Here is a 22,344-nt window from a genome sequence, read left to right on the forward strand (position 1 = left end):
TATCTTAGAACAAGTTACGTTGAAGTATATGAAGTAACCTCTTTGCGAACTTTACTGCAGCACGTACACTTTTGTTTAATTTGAAACTATTGCTTTGGTTCCAGGAAAGAAGCCGGTATAGACACCAGCTGCAGATCTCTACAGTATATTTACATAACAGTTATTCACCCTAGTTTCTGATGAAATGATTGATTGATTGATTGATTGATTGATAACTAGTGTTTAAGTTACGTAATGTCTGTGACTGCTTAAAGGGGCCCTATCATGCTATTCTTCAGGTTCATATGCAGTATCCACCGTGACATGTCTCCATGCTTTAATTTTCAGAAAGCTCTTTATTGTTCTCATACTGCCTGTGCTGCAGCACCTCTTTTCACCCTCTGTCTGAAACCAGAGCTCAGTCTGCTCTGATTGGATAGCTGGCCTGCTCTGTTGTGAGTGGTCAACCACTTAGAGATGTCCCGCCCCTAGCCTTTCACGTACAATGTGTCGGAGCGCTAGTCAATAGCGGCGTGAGTGTTACTTAGTGATGTCATTATGTTACTGAAGTAAGGTGTCCAATGGAGGCGTTTCAGGCAGGGGGGTGTGTAGGAGAGCAACTCAGGGGAAACACAGGGATTTTAGCCTTTGCTGACCGTTTACGAAAACAAAAAACCATATAAAACACACTACAGGAGAGGAAACCCCCCAGAGAAACCTAATAAGACTTTAAGACTTTGGGAAATGACTCACTTTTCTATACTATCCCATTCGTAGCAACTAAAACACAGCAATCTGAGAAGCTCCAGAAGTTATGCAGCATTTATATAGTTATTCAGTTTCAGGGGACAAACAATCAGCTTATTCACACAGCAACCTGAAATTAACTGGAAAACCTTTAGAATGTTTAAAACTGCAATGTATTGATCATACTTGTCAGAAATGTGTATTGATCAGGTGAACTATTTCATATAAAAAATATGTGAAATCTTAAGTTTTATAATATGGAAACCTAAATGGCCATCTTAATTATTTGGTTATTGGGGCATGTTTTCTGGTTCCATAGCTCTGATAACAGAAACATTGAGAATATAATTGTGATTCTTCCTATCTTCTCTGCTGTCAGACACTAAAATACCTCTTTCATTTCCAATCAACCTACACGTTCTATTTGGAAAAGCATCATTACTTCAGCAGTGGTCTGTTGTTGCTGCAGAGAGGCAGCCGTCAGTAATTTACAAGTTCAGAGATGCAGTGAGGCTTGACTAAACTTATTTTTTAATCAGCCTGATCTCGAGCAGATTTCAGCTGAATGACTCATCCTGTAGGAACAGCTCCAAAAGAATGTGATGCCAGTTTTGAGACCTGAAGTCTCTTGTCAAAGTGTCAGTAATCAAATCAAGCTAACTGTGTAATCACCGTGTGCAGAACGGAGCACAGCTCTGTGTGGGGAAAGCATCACCGCAGGGATGCTGAACTCTGAGGATCTGGCCCCCGGGCTGACGTCCTAGTATTCATTTATATTTGGAGATATAGAGATGGAAAAACTTTTCAGGACCTTCAGAGGATAAACTTGAGAACATATTCTTATTTTGTTTTAACTCTGACTTGACTTAACCCTGACAGATGCACTAACATTTCACAGTTTCATAAAAAATAAGGCATTATTCCATATTCTATTCTATATCACTGTCAACAATTCCCATGTAAAGACAGGCATCAGGATAGAGTAGTGCGGATGATTCACATTAAACTGTATGTTTTTATGGTAACATCACAGCTTTGTGTATAATAAAGATCTATTTGTCATCATTTTTGTGATTTTTTAAATTAATTATAATTGGTGATAAAATGGCTGCATTCTTCAATTGCTGGCAAACATTTTAAAATCTAAATAAATTCCCAATCAGTACTTGAAGACTGTGAAAAAAACGTATATATATTTTACACAGTATAATATATATATATATATATATATATATATATATATATATATATATATATATGTATATATATTTTACACAGTATAATATATATATATATATATATATATATTATACGTAGGACCTGCGAAAGTGTCCCTCTTTTTTGCGAGGAGGGGGACCATCAGAGGTGGATAACTTAACATCCTCCACTGTGTCCTTGCTCTGGCAGCCTCAGAGATGTTGAGTCCCTGACAGAGGCGACGGCAGGGGGCCACAAATGGCCTTGTGCATGGCAGAAAGACAAGGAGTAATTGTTTTTCAAGTTCAGCAGTCACAATCCTAGCATAAAAAACTAGGTATCAATGAACAATCAGATAACATTCTACATCATTGTGCACTACTTAAACATTCAGTTACTCACCCCCTTGTTTGGCTGTGTGCCTTCCCCCTGTTAAAGGATAATTAATCAGTCTCATCTTCAGTCTCTAAGAACTGACAGTAAATGTTTCTCAAATGCAGTCACAGGACTATTCACAGATTATAAAACTGCTTCTGTTTGCACTTGATGGTGGATTTATAGCAGCTTAATTGTATGAAGCTTACATTGATATTCAAAAATATATGAAGGTGGTTACAATATTGACCTCTGTACACTTAGAACATGCAGCACAAGTGTGTTAAGGAAAGAGTTGTCACATGGTCCCTGCTGGGTGGAAGTGGAGGAGAATGTTTTTACAACATTAGATTTGTCTAGCCCAGGTAGTGTTCAACACACTAGAGAACATGTGTTGCTTTGCCAGTTAATAATTAATTTCAGTTTTTTCATAAGCCTTTGATCCAAGACATCTTGTGGATACCATCTGGTCAGAAACAGATTTTAGAGCTTTTTTTTGGAAATCCTCATCTCATACTCAGATGCGTCACGACTCAGAAACTGACTTTAGGGCAGATCTTTTTCAATGATAGCTTGAAAAGTGCAATAACACTCTACATTTCTTCACAGCACTTTGATTTATCAGAGAGAAACATTTCAAATCCATACCGTAGACTGTAGCTTTCTGAGTGCTGATCCTCCCTTGCTGCACATCATGACACAGACATACGACGATATAGTTCTTGATGTTTATGCAGATATCAGGTCACACAATGACCTACTGTGCAAGTAGTAAAAATAGAAGTGGAAATACTTTAGTCTTAAAATACTCCATTACAAATAAAGGTCCTGCATTAAAAAATGAGTTATCAGCAAATTATACTTCCAGTATCAAAATGTGATGCTTTTCACGATATTATAGAATGTAATTATTCCGTTTTTATCACCAAAACATACATTTTAAAGCTTCCAAAGCTGTCTAAGGTGAGTCAATTTACTTGAAAAGATACTTCTTAAAAGTTGGTGGAATAGTACTGCAGCGTAAAAAAGTCCATTATTTGACTCCAAGATGTAGTGGAATATAATAAAATGGAAATACTGAGTATTTAAATGATAATTTAAAGTACAATTATGTCAAAAAATACTTAAGTAGGATACTATAAATGTACTTTGTTACATTCCCCCACTGTGTGCATGTATACTTCAGTATGTGTACAGGTGCATGCAGGCAGACAGCTGTATGATGTGAAAGGAGGAATATGATGGATGATGGATGTTCTGCTACAGATGCACCTTGACTTCCTTATGTTATGAATCTCAGATATTATTGGAAACTACTGATATTAAGACAACTCTATGAGGACAGCTGAAAACAGGTTATTTTTTCTCAATGCAGAAAGGGTAAGCTGTCAGACATACCTCATGCAGAGATAGTATTTTTTAGGTGGGCTCCATGCGATATAAGAAATAGATAACAGTTTGCTTGTAGAGTTACTAAAGGACAACCTATGTGTTAGTGATAAATAACAGACACAGAGGTTTACAGAAGGTGAATCAAACTGAAATGTTATTAACTTTTTTGGAAGGTTACCATTGGATGTCTGCGCACCAAAGACTCAAAGCGCCCTGATATAATTATTATGATTGTGAAGCATCCAGACCTTAAGCAGACTGGGACAGTTTAATCCCACTGGCCATAAGACCAGAGCTCTGTTAAATGTCATTGTTTACATATGTTTATATCACATTCATCTGTTTGCGGTTCACATATTTAAATATTATTACTATAGTCATTATTTTATTCCACTGTATTTAATTTTTCATTCTGTTTTCTTTAGTTTTTTGTCTTGACATGTATAACGTTAACTTCATTTTACTTGCACCATAGTGTCAATTGAATCACTTTATGTCTTTTTCATTTCATGTGTTATGTATAGTGTACTGTTGGAGGGTCCTGAGACTTTCATTGCCAACAACTACACTGTAGGTTCTGTATGTATGACAATTAAGCCTTTAAAACTGTACCTATAATACAGTAGCTATAGAATTACCTGTTTCCCTTGTTTCCAATCGTTCAGAGAAGCAATAACAAAAGTTATTAAGAAATGATAAGGCAAACAACATTTACAATCTTGGTACTTGTTTGATCAAGGAATATGTGCAGTTTTACGTTACCTGTCATTCATCTCATTCATTTGTCGATTATGTTCACAAATTCCTAATAATTGAAAAAATGCTGTTTTTACAACAGTCTTTATAGCAGTGGATCCTCACCATTTATATTGTTCCTTGTCTGTCAAAGATACTTGAGCTAGATGACCTGCTAGAGATCAATCCTGATGGTTTGAATTATATCACACCAGAGAGCAGTGAGTAATAGTTGACCAAGAAAAGACCTTTCTGTTGAACAATAGAATAGGTGTTCCCCAAGGTTCGGTACTGGTTCCTCTGATTTTGTCTGTTTTTTAAACAACCTGCGAATTGTTTAGATGCTGCCTGCCAGCTACATGCAGATACGAGTTATATTTGCAGCATTTGCATCAGCCAAGAGACTGTACATGCAAGGCAGGATGATGTCCACCAGTGGCTGCTCCATGATCGTGTTGTATTAGACTATGATGTGTTTTTATTAGGAAATATTTGATTGAAAATGTTAAGATCAAAATAAGTAATGAAGAAATAGAAGTCAATGATGAAGTTTTTGAAATACTTTTTGAACCATAAGAACATTTAAAAAACAAATTGTTTCAAATGAATGAGGCACAACATACTTACTACGGCATCCTGGTTATGTATGCACTACATGCATACGCTGTGCATTGGCTGAGGACTCACCCTCTACCATCAAATATGTCACATCCTAATGCCTAAGGCACACAAAATAATGTATAAAAAGCTGTCTGGCGAATGTTGCATAGTGCATTATCTGAAAGAGCTTACTCATTTTGACTTTCCTAATGGTGGATCTACATTTGTATTAACATTTGAAAAATATGATTACCTTTTAAAGTGCAGTCAACTGAAATGAAAGAAATAAAATCCTTCACAACAAAGGTTAAGTGCAGGCTAAAAGCAAACCTGAGCTGTACCCAATTACCCAATCCACCTGGGTTATTGAGTACAGGTCAGGCTTGCATGTAACATGTATCCTGTAACCAGCACCCCTCGTACACCAAGTACATGTATTAGTTAGGTGACATGTCATCCTTTCTCCATGGACCATCACGCTTCATGTCCCACATGTAATAATGTAAAGCTCACACTATGAATTTTGCATATGTTACAGAGCTGAGAGAGAACTGAACGCAGCTCTGACGCTTGACAGCCAAGGCTCTGGTGTCCTTGCTCAGGAATATTTACACTTTGTAATGCACAATATACAGTATTCTTAGCTTACCAAGGTCAGCTTTTTGCTTTTAACATATTACACATACAGTATATTATGTAAGGGATAATATGCAGGGTAAAGATCAAGCTTTGTGTCGGGATCCTGCTCACTCCTAAGTAGTGATGGGAAAGTTACTTCCAAAATGTAATACAGTACATATTACTTATTACTGTCTTCTTAAAGTAATAAGTTACATTACATTATTACTGTCTCTGAACTGTAATGCGTTACACTACTTTTGTGTTACTTTGAGTTACTTTCACCAAAATAACCGCTAAAGTATGGCTTTAAATACTAAAATGTGGTTTATTGCAGCTCATTAATTAAAGCTATCTATCTATCTGCTGAACATTAGGGAAAGAGCTAGAAGAACTCATGCTCCGTTTAAGTGGGCTGAATAATATGTGATACCGGTAACATGACGTCTCTGTGTGTTATTAACAACATGTTAGTGGAGCCTCTGCACGGCCCTGTGACCTGCTGTATATGAACCAGTCTCTATGGCAACGTTAGCTCACCTGGTCATTGGTGTGTTAACGGGGATTTGGCTGAGAAGCTTTCTAAAAGCCGGCGATTCCACAGAGGACAGAGGCTGCATATCTTCAACACTCTGCCACAAGTCTCTGAACTTCTTGGGGTTCAAGCAGCAGACCTTTTCTCCGAGCCTGCAGCTCTGCATTGTGAGCCTGCAGCTCTGCATTGTGAATCTGTTTCTGCAGCCCTCTTAACCAATAGTAAACAGGCTTACTGAGTTACTATTCTACCTGCACAATTATTGCTCTGGTGTCAGAATGTCTCTCGATGTTTGTGAATTCTTAGAGACAAAACACCACATCATTTAGGGTTAAAATGTGTTGTAACTGCGTTACTGAGGATTCTAACATATATTATGTTACCCACATTTCAGAAGTAATGTGTTATATTACTGTGTTACAGCAAAAAGTAATACATTACTGTAACTCCGTTACTTTTGTAACGCGTTACACCCAACACTGATTGTAAGTCTTGAGGTCCATTATGTTATTTTCCATTCATGATCATATGCTGCACATTATACCGCATATTACCCAGCTGCATATTACATAGCCAACAACCTGAATCACAATAATAATTTAAAATGATTGTATTTATATAAAAATTAATGTGTTGCTTTCACTAAGAGAAAATAGTCTGTTTCACGGGGTACCAATGTAACTTAAAATGATGGCAGCTCTGATCGAGGTTTTCTGTAACTGTCCAAGTCTGTTCACAGATTCTTTTCCATGAACCAGTCTTTAAACACTGCAGAGCCCATACCGTGTTCACTTTAGTGTTTACTTCATGTCTGTCTTCTTCTGCTGTTCCCTCTAGTGTTTACTTCATGTCTGTTCTCTTCTGCTGTGTTTACTTCCTGTTCGTTTTCTCCTGCTGTTCCCTTGGGTGTTTATTTCCAGTCCGTCTTCTTCTGTTTTTAGTGTTCACCTCCTGTTTGTCTTCTATTACTGTTCCCTGAAGTGTTTATTTCCTGTCTTTTTCTGCTGTTTCTGTTATTGTTTACTTCTTGTCTGTCTTCTTCTTCGGATTTCTCTGACATCCAGCTCTGTCTTTTAACCTCTTTCTTCTCTTGTTCTCTTTTCCTTTTCTTTACTGGGGATAGTTTTGCGATCATGAATCCATAGTTTCATGCCCTACACAAAAGTAAAAATGGAATATTAAAAAAGTACTCCATGGTTGTTTATTTTCCAAAGCTGACGTTAAATAAATGGGACTGCAGATTAATATGACAGACTTAACATACTGTAGTCCCTTGATCAGAGCATCCGCCAGAGCAACAGTCTGCTAGTGAAAAATAGCAGACCTCTAGAAATGTCAAAACTGACCAATCAGAACTGAGTATTCACCTAAGCAGTGTGACAAATTCATTTTGGGCCCTGCACTAGAATTCATGTATACTTCACATCAACAGATTGGAATAAGATTTAGTTGTTGATGATTTTTGATTATTTTTTAATTTAAAATATTTCTGGAACTGTTGAACTGTAGAAACTCAACACTGAGCACAAAATGTAATGTAATTTTCAGAATTAAAAATAAAGAGGAAACGTTTGTCCCAGGATAAGGAAACAAGTGCAAATTCACAACAACTACATGTAGATTTGATCTTCAGTTTTTGATTCCTTAAGTGGGAGACATTTTTGCACACCAATAGAACTGGTCACAGCTCAAAATGCTGAGTCATGTTAAACAAATCTGTCCATTTAAACAAAGAACCATGGAGCTGGAAGCAAAAGCAAAAGCAGTTTGGATTCATCAAACCAGGGAAACATGACACAATTATGACATTTTGATGGGGATTTATCATTTTAACGCACACATGGATGAAGTGTGCTTGCATCCTAGGTATGTATTACAGACTTGGGTTAAACTATTTTTTAAATGCCGTAAATTTGTTTTAGGATATATTCTACTCGGGTTCATTGCACCCTGTTTCATGGGCTTTACCAGCTTTGATCAGTCTAGATTACACAACATCCCAGAATCAATCTCACTGCTAATGCTCAAAAGATGTTGGAGAATTCTTCTTTGTGTTTTTCCATTTCCCATGCAGCCACTGGTTCACCGCAGGAGGGAAGTGCTGCAGTACAGAAGCGTGACACAGAAAAAGTGTGTTGAAATGGATGATGGTGTCTGTTGGAGAAATGACAAACCGCAGAGGTTGTGTTAACAATGATCCTGAAGATGCCAATGTTTTTCTTATCCCTGCAGGCCACACACTGCAGTGTGCAGAGCTGATGCCAGTGAAAATGACTCTGCATCTTGAGTTTCAGCCATAAATGACACAAACCTCTCTTTTGAGAGCTGCTCTGGCTGGCTGTGCGGTGAAAGCTCTAACATAATGGCTGTAAGATGATACCACAGAGGTCACATGTGCACCTTCTTTCCCCTCCAAAACCAGTTAATAGGCCACATTCCAAAACAACCTCTACACCCCCCCCACTCCAGGACAGAGTGAACTCCGTCTGCAGTCTCACTCTGAGCTGAAGGAGACTCCTACAGCGGCAAGTAAAGTCATAACTTTTTTTAGAAATAAAAGGTAATAATTATGATGAAATAAGTGCCATTTTCTTTCTAACCTTCTTGAATCTAATGTTTATTAGCTGCTTGGTTCTGGCAACAGTCCCTATACAAAACAAAACTTTACAATCACATGCACACATCCACTGTTTTCTAGACTAGACAAAGGTAATTATGATGAAGTAAACAAATAGAAATACAACGTGACCTTCAAGTTCTTTCATCATGTGACAATATTAAATGTATGTCTGATCTTGTGCAGTTTACTAATAAATGTTTGATAGGAACCACCTGTACACAGCGTGTAGCACATGGTCAGATAGAACAGCTGCTAAATCAGAACCAATGAATACTCTTGTTGTAGGGCTTAATAACTTCCTGTTGGGTGGTTTATAACTTAGTGGTGGAATTCTCAGCCGATCGTGACGGAGAAATGCGTTTCATGAAAGTTACGGTGCTTATTAACTTTCTAAAGAGCTTTGTTTTGAACGTTCAGCACTATATTAATCAAAAGGAGAAATATGAATGTTACCTTTTTACTGAAATGATTAAATAAAGTATACATTTCAGTGTTTGCTGAGCTGTGTGGGGTTTCTGAATTGTAATATACAAAGTGATAGGTTAAGGCATAACTAGTTTATAACACATTTGTATTTATTTTAAAATATTTCATATAATCGTACATATTGGGATTCATGTGGGTTTAATGTAGACCAGAGGTGGGGGACAACAACCTAATGAAGAATATATGTCTCTCTGTTGTCGTCGCTCATAAAGCATAAAGAACACCATCAGAGAGCACGATGCAGAGGAGATGCACTTTCAGTAGTCCGCTTCATAGAGACTGTAGTCCCCCACAGCAGACGCACATTAATAACGTGCTTCATCATAAATACGTGGATAGTGAAAGTGCAGTCGGATACTCAAAGCACCGCAGTCTCTTCCTAAGTCCTTTTGAATTCTCCTATCCACTATTCCTTAACCCCGTGACCTTTCACGCTAAGGTCAAGGAATAGTAGAGAGGAATAGAAGATAGGAGCTGATTTTTGGGATAATTCGACCGTACCCTTAGTGTTGGAGGATTTTGTAACTTCCTGTTGGAGGATTTAGTAACTTCCTGTTGGAGGATTTAGTAACTTCCTGTTGAAGGCTTTAGTAACTTCCTGTTGGAGGATTTAGTAACTTCCGGTTGGAGGGTTTGATTACTTCATGTTGACGGGATTGATAACATCCTGATGGAGTGATTGATCATTTCCTGTTGGAAGGCTTGATAATGTCCTGCTGGAGAGTTTAATAACTCCAACTCACCACTAGTTGATTTGGAACAGACTTGATGAGACAGTGCCTCCATTGCGTGTGCAAACATAGTGTAAGGGGGGTGGAGGGGTGTTGGCTGGTTTGGAATTGGGCCAGAGTGTACCTTCCTGTGCGTCTGCTGCAGAGGGCAGGAGGTCCTGCTAGCTAGCTTTATGAGCTGTTAGAAACCCAGAAGCCATCTTGTAAATAACCAATTAAATGAAGGGAGATGGCAAGGGACTGCATACCTGCCCGGGAGGAGCTATAAAATGTAATAAGAAGGGAAAATGTGCAGGAGGTTCTGCTGAGGATAATTGCAGCTGGGGAATTCCCCCTGCCACTCCATCACTCACCCCCTGCTCACACATTATCAAGCGGGTACGAAGGAGGAGAGGAAATATATTTCATTAATCTGGTGAGGAAGTGACTGTGGGTCTCACATGTTTTCTGCTTTGGGCTGAGAGATGGGCTCATCAGCAGCTAGCCTGGAGTCATGATTACATGCTGCATACGTGTACAACCGGGAGCCATTACTTCGACAGTTTGAATAAATGAGACAACGGCAGACAGCAGCTGCTTTTGCTTTGCCTTATACTTGCAACACAGGCATGGCAATGTTGTTTATTTCTGTGGTGGACACAGAGCAAGACGAGCCGCTGATTGTTCTGCTGAACCGCTCATATTGCTTAGTATACATTTAGAACACACATGGCATACAGAACAGGCAGCACACACAGATAACCAGAGAAAGACGTTTCAAACATGGAGGGGTCGCCTCTGCACATCTGCCCGTGTTGCTTGGGTGGATGGGGAAGCAGGGGGGCCCATGAGACCGGGATTGATATTGTTCTTCCCTCTCTGACACACACTCAGCTGTAGCAGTGGACGGATCACTTCGTCTTACTGGAGCTGCGGGTGAGCCTCGTCTCCACAATCCCTTTCATCCATTTGTTGAAAGGTTGGGGGGGGGGGGGGTTAGATTGTCACCAGGAGACCAGCGGAGGAGAAGAGGGGTCCCTGCTTCCATTATGACAAAATACTGCAGCATCCACAATAAAGACGACAAAGAGCTTCCCTTCATTATTAAGGACCAACCTTTGTACAACTTGGGTCCTATTTTAATAGTTTGGGCCATCAATTTAATAATAATAACAATTAAATCCCAAAAGCAGTGTTGCAAGTACTGAGTCTTGAACCCTTTAATGAGTCAGCATTTTAACACGTCTGGTTTGCTCATCTTGAAGTCGATGTTTTCTTTGATGAGTTTTTGGTTTGATTCCCCTCTGCGTTGAGAGATTTGGTTCCACAACACAAAATTGGTCAGTAAATTCCTCACTGGTGTATGTCTGAAGCTTTAAATCTAATCTAATGTTTCAACTATTATAATGTTAATATGTGGAGATTATCCTACTGGACAAAATTGACGAGTATCAAAACACATGAACTTGTTTTCTGCAATTTTCCAAATCCAACGGAAAAATCCCATTGTTTTTGTCAAGGTAGCCATGTGATGCTTACTTCCGGGCCATCGTACAAATATACATCATCCCTGCCCCACTCTGTAGCTTCCACAGTCCCTATATGTAGAATAATAATGGTTCATAACACACTATAATGTATTTGACACAGCTATAAGCGCTGACTGCTGTACAGTATTAATCAGCAGTTTAAATTTTGGTCTCACTTTTTTACGCCCAGGTCTATAATCCCTTTCTTCTCACTTCTTGACATATTGTGTTGGGGGGGTCATAGTGTATACTAATTCTCAAAGTTGACACTTTACAACCGTGCACAGATATATTGCCATTCACTAGGTTTGTACAGCAGCTCCAGCTTACATGGGCCCACAGGGGCAGTAAATGCATAATAAACAGTAAATCTGCTAACGTAAACAATATAGTCTGTTATAAACCCTCCATTAAATGTTGCCTAGTGCTGTTATGTGTTGTTTGGTTGAAGCTGTGGCTCTGCACTGCATTATTCTCATTCTTTCACAGTTTGCAGTAGACAAATGTTCTATTTAATACAATTTTCAGATATATTTGAACCTTAAGGATAAAAAGTAATATGACAAAATATAAACATAACTGCAAAATAGGCTAACACGTGAAGGTTGTTACCAATGTTACCATACAAACAATGGCCAAGCCTAAGAAAATAAGACCCAAGCTATAATAACCAGAATTGTCCTTTCACTATCATCACTTGTTATACACATAAACCCACAATGACATTACTCTGCATAAGTATTAAGATGTAACATACTGTACATCACTGCCATGCATTGCATTTGGAGTATGGGACCTCATCGGAGGAAAACAATTCCCATAGTAATATACCACTTGCATTTGTCAGGAGATGTCAGCACTTCATTGACTCAGGTCCAGGTAGTTTGGTTCGGAGTTGTTTGCACAGTGAAACCCATCGCCCTTCTATCTCTGCAGCACACTGTGTCCTAGAAACGGTCGAACCCAGCTTTGCTTTGAGAAACAAGTTCAAACCTGGCATTGCTGCCAACCCCAAACTGCAGAAGTAAACAGTGTGTCAAACTGTTTTGCTGATCTGTGACAGTGCAGAGCCTGCTTTTTTTTCTTCAATTATATAAAACATCTGGCGAATCAGATTGGAAGCCAAGACTGTAACCTCTGCATATCAATATTCCACAGAAGATTGCGAAAGTGCTCTAGTGTTGGAAGATCCTGTGAGAAAGACTCTACTCCTTATGATCCAGGGCTCATTGCTTCTGCCCCATACTAAATAAGTCAAAATTATCCTCAGGAAGATATCACGATGGTTGTGTTTTGTATCCAGAGTTCCCCTTTAGGACCATAAAAAGCAGCCGATCACTGGAAAGGCCCGGATCCAAAACTCTTATCCCACTGCACACACTGCTGTTCCAGCTGCCCCAGCAGCCGGTCCACCGAGTCCTCCTTGTTCTCCAGCTTCAGGTACCGCCTCCCGCCGCCCAGGTCCAGCCGAGGCCAGCTTCGGTGAGTTTGCTCCTCTGTGGTGTCCACTACCGCCCAAGGGATGTTCACGCAAACCTGTGAGGAAGTCTCTCTTCCTGAGACCACCTGTTGATTTATCTCCCCCTCCTCTCCACCCTCCAGACGCACAGTCGGAACTGTGTACGGGTTAGTCCTGTAGCTCATACTGTGGCAGCGTCTCAGCTGCGTGGCGTGGTTTTCCAACTCCTCCAGTGTGGACATGGAGCTGGCCGACTGCAGAAAGTTGGTGACGAGCGGGCGAGTGAAGCTGGAACCATCCTCAGCTCCGGACTGCGAATTCAAATCAGTCTGACTGGAGTTACAGGAGTTAGAGGGGGAGGAGGTGAGGGAAGACGGATGCTCTGACTCCTGGTGGTGGAGGGCTTCTGTCTGGAGGACCTCCTGCTGCTGGTAGATGCCCTCCGCCTGGTCTTCCTGTTCTGCATGGGGTCTGGTCCGCAGCAGGGGCTCAGAACTGGTGAACTGCTGCACACAGAGGATGTTGAGGTGGGCGGCGGGTAAACTGCTCAGCCACTCATAGTGTCTGGACATGGAGTTGGCTACAGCAATGTCTTTGAGGTCCGCTGAGGGGACGACCGCGGAGACGGAGCAGATCACGCTGTGCATCTGAGCCAGCAGCATCTGCGTCTCCCGGTCCCGGTTCTCGTACAGGACAGTGTTGGCACATATGAGGATGAAGAGGCCCACCCCCATGATTACGGGCCCCAGCAGCTTCATCCGCTCACTGTGGATGAAGCTGGCTGTGGAGAGGAGGCTCTTGGCTCCCAGACTCCAGCCAGAACTCTGCGACTCAGAGATACCGTCCCCTTCTGCGGCTCCCAGGAGGGGCACCCTGGATATCCGGTAGGGCCAGTACCCCACCACAGCCAGCGCCGTGCCAACAACCACCACGATGACCCCCAGCACCAGGAAGGCTCCAGGTATGGAGCGGATGCGAAGCTTGCCTCGAATCACCCCGTCCTTCTTCTTTTGGCTGCGTAGGGTGAAGCGGCGCTTGCATCGGCCGGGAGAAGATGGTGCGACACCTTGGGCCTTCTCGGACTTCATGGTCGGGTCTGTCCAGAGCTCCTGCTGCACCCCCGTCAGATGCCTAGTGAGGGAGGACATTTCATTAGTTAATGAAGGTCTGACATCAACATGCATCGTGCATCAAAAACATTAGTCTTTATCTAAGGATACAAGATCAGTTGTTAAATGCCTAATGGATAAAAACAATTATGTAAATGAATTACCTTAATATACCAGAATCCGAATCACTTTTACTGCCAAGTAGGTTTACACATAATTGATCTTACACTTAATTAAAAGTAATAATACCGCATTGTAGAAATACTCTATAACAAGTAAACGTCCTGCATTCAGAATGTTACTTAAGTAAAATTACAAAAGTATTAGTATCAAACTATAATTAGGTACCAAATCTAAATGTACTCAAAATAATATATATTATAACACTGCTTTATAATTGGTGATGCATTCACGTGTCTATCACATTAACTTTGCAGCAGTAAATGATGAGACTGAATCGTGCCAGGGAACTGCCAGGTTTCTCCATCTAAAATATTACATCATAATGTGTTAGTATAGTACAAGTACCTCAAAAATGTACTAAAACAGTGCGAACCCTTCTCCCTATTGGCTACCACAGCCTCAGGCAAAAAGAAGGCCGTCTCCTCATTGGTCAGTTTTGATAAAAAGCCAACTGTCAGTCACTCAAGTACAGTACTTAAGTAAATGTACTTAGTTACTTTCCAACTCTGGTAAATGGTGCATTCAAAGACACAGCAAGAAGAATAGGTTTTTTTAAAGAAGGGAGCAAAGAAAAAGTACAAATTTCAAAGTTATTTTTAAAAGTATTTTAAAGACTATTGTAAGAAACTAAAAATAAAGACAATATTTACATAAAATATAAATATGTAATAAACAAAAATAATAAAATGAAAATGAAATGAAAAGGGCGGCTCAAGAGGTAGAGTGAGTACTTATGTGTACAGTCTCCAGTAGTGTCCTCGGGCAAGATAGTGGACCCCAAATTGCTCCTGAAAAGGCATCAGTGTGTACGTCTTATTGAGCCTTACATTAAAATAAATGGGGATCAAACCGCTGATCTTTATATTGGCGGGGACCTGCCCCCCCCTCTTTGCAGCAGCACAGCTACGCAGGAACAGAGACGAGGAGCAGTTTAGCACTTTGTACTGCAGTCATGCCATCAGTGTATAAATGTGTGTGTGAATATTTAGCCAAATTTGGTCCAGAAGCGCTTCGAGACGCTGGAAGAAAAGACAGACGCTACATGTGTAAAAATCCAGCCATGATCATTTAGAAATGGATATAATAGAAAGGTTTGGCTAATTTGAAACTAATGCACAGACACTCTGACTCACAGAAAGCTAATGCATTCAAAGAATTTGTCCTTTTGAGTTTTATCTTAAAGGTTGAATGCTCCCATTGTAAGTCGCTCTGGATAAAAGCATCAGCTACATTTATTGCAATGTATTGTAATACTGAGGGAGTGGAGAGACAACGTTTCACAGAATCCTTCTTTTGTTTAAATATGTTCTCTTCTTATTGTTGTTTTTGATCTGGAATGGGGAACACCCCTTGTTATACTTTAGTGTTGTTAAAATGTAATGTAGTATTAAAACCAAATAAAGGAAAAGATGTCAGAAGCTAACTTCCTATGACGGCTGCAGTCTTAAAGATCTCTCTGACCTAAAATGACTCCTGATCCTGAGGTGTTCAAACAGCTCTTGTCATTTCACGATATAAAAAAAAAAGAATGATTTCTATCTCTCTGCATTCAATGGTCCCAGTGTAAGAACTGCTTTATATTCAGGTTTAGGAAGAAACAGATTACTTTGAACAGGATTGTGTAATCAGGATGCATAAAAAGATAACTGGATTAGTAGCAGGGTTCAAATGTTACAATACATGTTAAAATAAAGAACGATATATTATAGGTATAAATATTGCCTGAGTTTACTTTTTGGTTTTCATTTAGGCTTCTGTCATTCTTCTTTATTTTAAATATATTTTATGGTAAGTGATTTAATGAACAAAATGATTTAATGAGTGTTTAATATCAATCCATGAGAGAAAGAGGCCCTTTTCTGCTTTTAGGGGTTCTCCCTCTCCTGTAGTGTGCATGGAAATGGTCGGCAAAGGCTAAAATCCCTGTGTGAGGGACTGTCACCCCCCCCCCCCCCCCCCCAGAAAACGCCTCTATTGGAATCCTATGTTTACTTCTGTAACACAGTGACATCACTACGTAACACTCCCGCTCCTATTGGCTAGCGCTCCAACACATTGTATGTGATAGGCTAAGACATGGGACATCTCTAAGCGGTTGACCAATAACAACAGAGCCGGCCAGCCAACCAATCACAGCAGACTGGGCTCTGGTTTCAGACAGAGGGTGAAAAGAGGAGCTGCAGCACAGACAGTATGAGAAAAGTAAAGAGCTTTCTGAACATTAAAGCATGGAGACATGTCCCAGGAGAGACACTACATACTGATATACACCTGAACATGACACATCTTAATACGAAATATCTTGGTTTCTTCTTTTCTAAGATACATTTTTAAGTACACAAATGGTTTTGATAACGTGTTTTTGCTCTAGTTTTTCTGAAAAAAGGAGCTGATGAGTCTTTCTCAACTTCAATAACAGCTTTCTGAACATGCCGCAGCTGTTCTGGTCTACATGATGCACTGTATCTCACCAGCTCCATACAGCTGAATTCTACAGGAAGTATACGTCAGCTGTGGGGAGTCCCCTGACAGAGCTCCACAGCCTCTCACATGAAGCACACATCTGGATTCAGATTTTGCTGGAGATACAACCAAATACTTTCCTTCTATTACGCTTTGTGTCTGTCATCATCACACAGGGATGCCTGGAAACCAGCAGTATTCAGCCCCATTAGTCAGCGGTTGTTTACCACGCACAGTCCTTCCCCAATGCTAATCACCAGGGAAAATAATTAGACTGAAATTCCTCAGACTGTTCCAAACCCTTCCTGGTCCGTGTGGAGCTTGTAAATTCAACAAGGTACAAACTCAAGTAAAGAACGGCTCGCACATGGGCTTCTCCACTTCCTACATAGTCATTAACAAAGCAGGGTGAGATGGAAAAACAGCTTCTAAACACTGAGTTTTGTAATCCAGTGTTCTCACTCTGATGACTGTCCCACACCAACGCTGAGTCACGGCTCCGTCTCCGCCGTAAATATTGAGACCCCAGCTAAAACGGAAGTCATTTTATGTCATTGACAATACCAAGAAACTTCTAAAGCGAGCCAACAGGATTCTTAGGATAAACTTGTTACCTGTCACTTTTTTATTTATTGATGTCAACACATTCATCATATCCATCCTACTAGGTCTGCCAAACACATATTGTATCTACACCGTCCTAGTTAAGAAACAGCGAGTTAGAGAGAAATACTCCCCAGCTTCAGAGCTTCAAACAGATCTCAGACTCATTCTTTGATCATGGAAGTGTCATCATCTTATTTAGGATCTGAATTATTTAGTTTACAAAACTATCAAACTGTGTCTTGGGTATTCTTATCCATCCTAACAGTGTGTTAACACCAAACCCAAAGCCATTTTAATTCGAAATGCTTCATTCGCTAATTGAATATTATTTACGTTGCTGTAGTATTTACATACAGTGGTAGAAAAGTAACTGAGTACATTTACTCAAGTACTACAGTTGAGGTACCTGGACTTAACTTAAATATTTACTTCTACTCCAATACAATTCATAGGGAAATGTTTTACTTTTCACTATAGTTACTTTGCAGTTTAGGTTACTTCATAGATTCAGATTATCACATTCACAACACACAACCAAAATGAAGAACTTTTCAAATAGTATGTTTTTAATGTAAATTAAACTAACCCCAAAACAATAGTCTGAAAACCAAGAATTATTTGGCAGCAGTTTTGCTTATAAAGTATTATTCACTAAAGTATTTAAAAAACATTTGACGGTTCCAGCTCCTCAAATGTGAAGATTTACTGCTTTTATTATATAGCCTATATATTTGAACAATTTTGAGGTTATTTTTTGCAATGACTTTTACTCCTACATTTAGTACATTTCCGGTATACTAAAATGCTGAGGTACCATTCTCAGTGCAGTAGGCTACTTTGTACAATACTTTTTAATGGAGTATTTTTTACAGTGTAAACACGGCAATATATAGTATTCTCTGTAGAGGACTTTTTAACATCTGACTCTCTTCCTGTCCACACAGACAGTATACTCTCAAAAAAACAAATATGAATATTTTAACATGTGTTCATCACATCATAGGTCATATAATGTATATCTACAGCTGAAACTATACAGCACGGGTTGCACCGCTGTTTTGGTTAAGACATTTAAAATTAAGTCATTTCAGGTGTGTGTAAGTCTTAATCATTTTTATGTGAAATCTAAAATTGAACTCATACCACATTATCCTGTTGGCCAGCAGTATCTTAAATGCCGACTATGATGAGAAACACTGAAATTATTGATACATCACTAGTATACCATCTGTATGCCCACTTCCTCCTGGATTCTGACTGCAGTAACATAGAAGAGCAGCAGGACAACAGGCAGACATAGAGAGAACATACTGAGGAGAACAGCAGTGTCTCCTGTCTGTAAAATATAAAATATGATTTGATTCTGCATCTGTGGAGTATTTGTTTCCCCTACGTGTTTTTGCACCCACTGCATTGGCTCATTCTCATTCTGTTCAAATCCTGCTTGCAGAGTAATCTGATCTGGAACCAGTTCACTCGTGGGGAGCCACAAGTTGTGCTTCATGATGGGAATACAAATAGACTGTATGGAGACAATACCTTAAAGCAGGGTGGGTGCGCAACAACATAAACTGCCTCCACATCTGCGATGCAACACAATAAGGCATATTTATAAGGCAGCACCCCCACTGACATCGTCTCAAATCAATGCAGGAAAAAAACCCAGAGCTGGTTCAATCGACAGGAATAAGGCGATATGTACCTTAGGGATGGACTGCCGCTGTATGGGGGCTACAGACAGTCTGCTGCATTCCTCCACACTGCTGCCTCAGTCTGACAGGAGCTCACAGGAACGTCTCTCTCATCCTCTCACAGACCTCGGGAGTTCTCAGCAGCTTTGGAAACTTGCCTGTAATCCTCGGATCCTGTTGCAGCTCGTTCATAGTTGGAGCTCGGAACATCCCGATCCTGTGGGGTGAACGGTGTCCAGGCTGTGCGCCACCCTGATGGCGACCCCCCCGCGACACATCATCTCTACACACCCCTCAGGACTGAATGAAGAAGACTTTTGTGAGGACAGGAACCCAGCAGATCTTCCGCTCTGCACCTTCAGAGGAGCAGCTCTGTGAGGCAGACTGATGGACCTCCCCTTTACAATACACTTGGCTTTTCAAAATAAAAGCCGCACTAAGACTACCGTGACTGCACTGGATGTCTGCATTTCTGGACGAGTCAGAAATGACTGGAATTATGTTATCCAAAATCAGTTATGGAAATACATATAAATATTGAATTACACTACTTTTCATTTAGATTATCCTTTTATCGAGATGTGTAAAGTAAACAATGTATGCAAGCGAGACTGAGATATTTATACTTTAGCTACTTGAGTATTTAAATGTTGTTGCTAATTTGTTGAAGTTGTTCTTTTACACTACTACAAATCAGAGGTAAATCATGTACTTCAACTCTACTATGTATTTATTACCTTTAGTTACTTTGCAGATTTAGATTAATGATGTGATATACACTGCCCTGCCAAAAAAAAAAAGGTCTCAAGCCTGTGGGGGAGGCTATGATCTGGGGTTGCTGCAGTTGGTCTGGTCTAGGTTCAGCAACGTTATTGCCTAAAGAATGAGGTCAGCTGACTACCTGTGTGACCTTTTTTTTGGCAGGGCAGTGTATTATCAACCCTTAAATCAGACTTTGGTTCACCTGGAGTAAATCCAGCAGCTACCCTGCAGTATACAAAGCCATTCAAACTAGCTGCACCTTTACCAGCTCTGAGAACACTTTAATGATCAATCATTATAAAACATATCAGAGATATTATTCAGAAATGGACCAATCAAACAATGACTACTTTTACTGTCGCTACTTTAAGTACATTTAGATGAGAGTACTTTCTACTTTCACTGGAGGAACATTTAGAATACTTTTACTGTGACAGAGTATTCCTACACTCTGGTACTTCTACTTTACTCAAGTACAAGATCTGAGTACTTCTACTTTTACTCAAGTACAAGACCTGAGTACTTCTACTTTTACTCAATTACAAGATCTGAGTACTTCTACTTTTAATCAAGTACAGGATCTGAGTACTTCTACTTTTAATCAAGTACAAGACCTGAGTACTTCTACTTTTACTCAAGTACAAGACCTGAGTACTTCTACATTACTCAAGTACAAGATCTGAATACTTCTACTTTTAATCAAGTACAGGATCTGAGTACTTCTACTTTTAATCAAGTACAGGATCTGAGTACTTCTCCCACCTCTATTTTTAATGACTTACAATATGTGCAATCAGATTGCAATGAGCCAAAACGTTTTAAGTGTATTGACTCCACATGCCAAGTGCTACAGTATGCAGAAATGTATTATTGTTATTGGCTAAGGTTTCAGTCTGCGATAGACGTTAGTAGCTTTCTGCTCCCCTAATATCAATAAGGAGTACAACAATGTACATAAAAATAAATACTTTCACTCAGTTAAAGGCAACAGGCAGGAAAAGTGTGGCATAACATTTCAAATTATTTTTTGCTTTGTCATAAGCTTTACCCCAGGACCCCCAGGAGATGAGCTATCTGTCCACGGTATCTTTGGCCTGCCTGGGTAGGCTGAATGTATATGCTTGACTAATCAGATAATTATTTACTTTATACTCTACTTACAGGTACACTACAGAGGGAAATAACATAATACTATATCTATGCTATACTACACTATACTATATAAGTGCTCTAAATACTAGATATATCTGATACTTAAAGGTACTGGTAGATTAGATCAACTTCTAGCACATTGTTAGTTAGTTTGTTAGTTTATTAACTAAATGTGATAGTACACATGTATAAAATAGCTTAAAAAACAGTAAAGAAAAAATATAAGGCCTACAAATCATTCTTACATACTGTTGGTCGTTTGGTTGGTTGGTTGGTTGGTTGGTCGGTCGGTCGGTCGGTCGGTCGGTCGGTCGGTCGGTCGGTCGGTCGATCGGCCGGTCGGTCGGTTGGTTGATTGCGGTTTCTTGTTGCACCAATCTCATAGTCAAAAGTGATTTAGACTCCCAAAGTACCTAAATACCTCTATGGTTCCAGGTTGTAAAAATTAATGATGGTTTTCTTTTCCATATTTTTGAAGTTACTCAAGTTTGTCTCATCTTTATTACTTATACAATACCCTGAAATAAGCATATAAAATAGTCATCCTGCGTATATCTGTACAGGTTGCTAAAAATACACACATTCACACAAAAAAATGTTTGAAGTGCCTTTAGCATATGGGTGACTCACAAACATCTGAGTCTATTCCTGTCCACACAGACAGTACAGCCTTTATTTCTGAGCTCATAGGACTAAATTGGTTTAATTTTATACAACTGTGAAGAATAACAAAATGTGAACATTCCAACATCTTCACTCACTGCGTGTAATCACAGGTCAGCTACATCTTGATGTCTCTAAGGAATCACAGCATGTCCACGGATACAGCTAGAGTTACTAAGACAGTCATGGCTGTGTCTCCACCTAGTGAGAGGCAGGTGGTGTTACACTCAGGCCTTAACCATTAAAGCTCAATATATCTTTGTTTTAATCTATTGTTTTCTACATCTGACATTTAACAACACCATTGGATACATTCAAATTATAATAAATAAATAAAAGATTTCTGGAAACATTTATTAACAGACACTAGGTTTAGGGATGGTGGGGGTTCCGGCACCCAAATGCCTCACGATGTCATTTGTGAAGAATAAAAAAAGAAACCTTGAAAGTGAAGATTGACACCCTTACCTACTGTCAGCTCAGATTGTTTCAGTGTTAGGCTGCCTGAATATGCAGAAGGAAAGGCAGCTTTTCCTATCAATACAATCATGTCTGATCCGACTCCCCAATCCCCACGCACACCTTCCAGGGAGACGTTCAAAAGCCTGTGGACAGCGATCAGTCGGCCGGCTCTGATTTGTATTAGACCTGTTAACGAGGTTAACGAGGATATTTCAAACAGGCAGGGAGGCCACTGATTGGCTGAGTGCTAACAATGACTGGCACGGTTATT

General features: G+C 39.8%; 1 protein-coding gene across 1 annotated transcript; it reads right to left on the reverse strand.

Annotated features, from left to right (window-relative positions):
- Window positions 1-10,589: 10,589 nt before the first annotated feature.
- On the reverse strand, window positions 10,590-19,377 carry tmem200b (transmembrane protein 200B). Its single transcript, XM_063898461.1, has 2 exons — window positions 19,046-19,377; window positions 10,590-14,113 (listed from the first exon to the last, which is right to left on the reverse strand). Exon 2 carries the CDS (start codon window positions 14,068-14,070, stop codon window positions 12,859-12,861), a length of 1,212 nt encoding a protein of 403 aa, XP_063754531.1. The 5' UTR covers window positions 14,071-14,113; window positions 19,046-19,377; the 3' UTR covers window positions 10,590-12,858.
- Window positions 19,378-22,344: the final 2,967 nt, after the last annotated feature.

This window comes from Eleginops maclovinus, chromosome 13 (assembly GCF_036324505.1).
Source record: "Eleginops maclovinus isolate JMC-PN-2008 ecotype Puerto Natales chromosome 13, JC_Emac_rtc_rv5, whole genome shotgun sequence".
Lineage (NCBI taxonomy): Eukaryota > Metazoa > Chordata > Actinopteri > Perciformes > Eleginopidae > Eleginops > Eleginops maclovinus.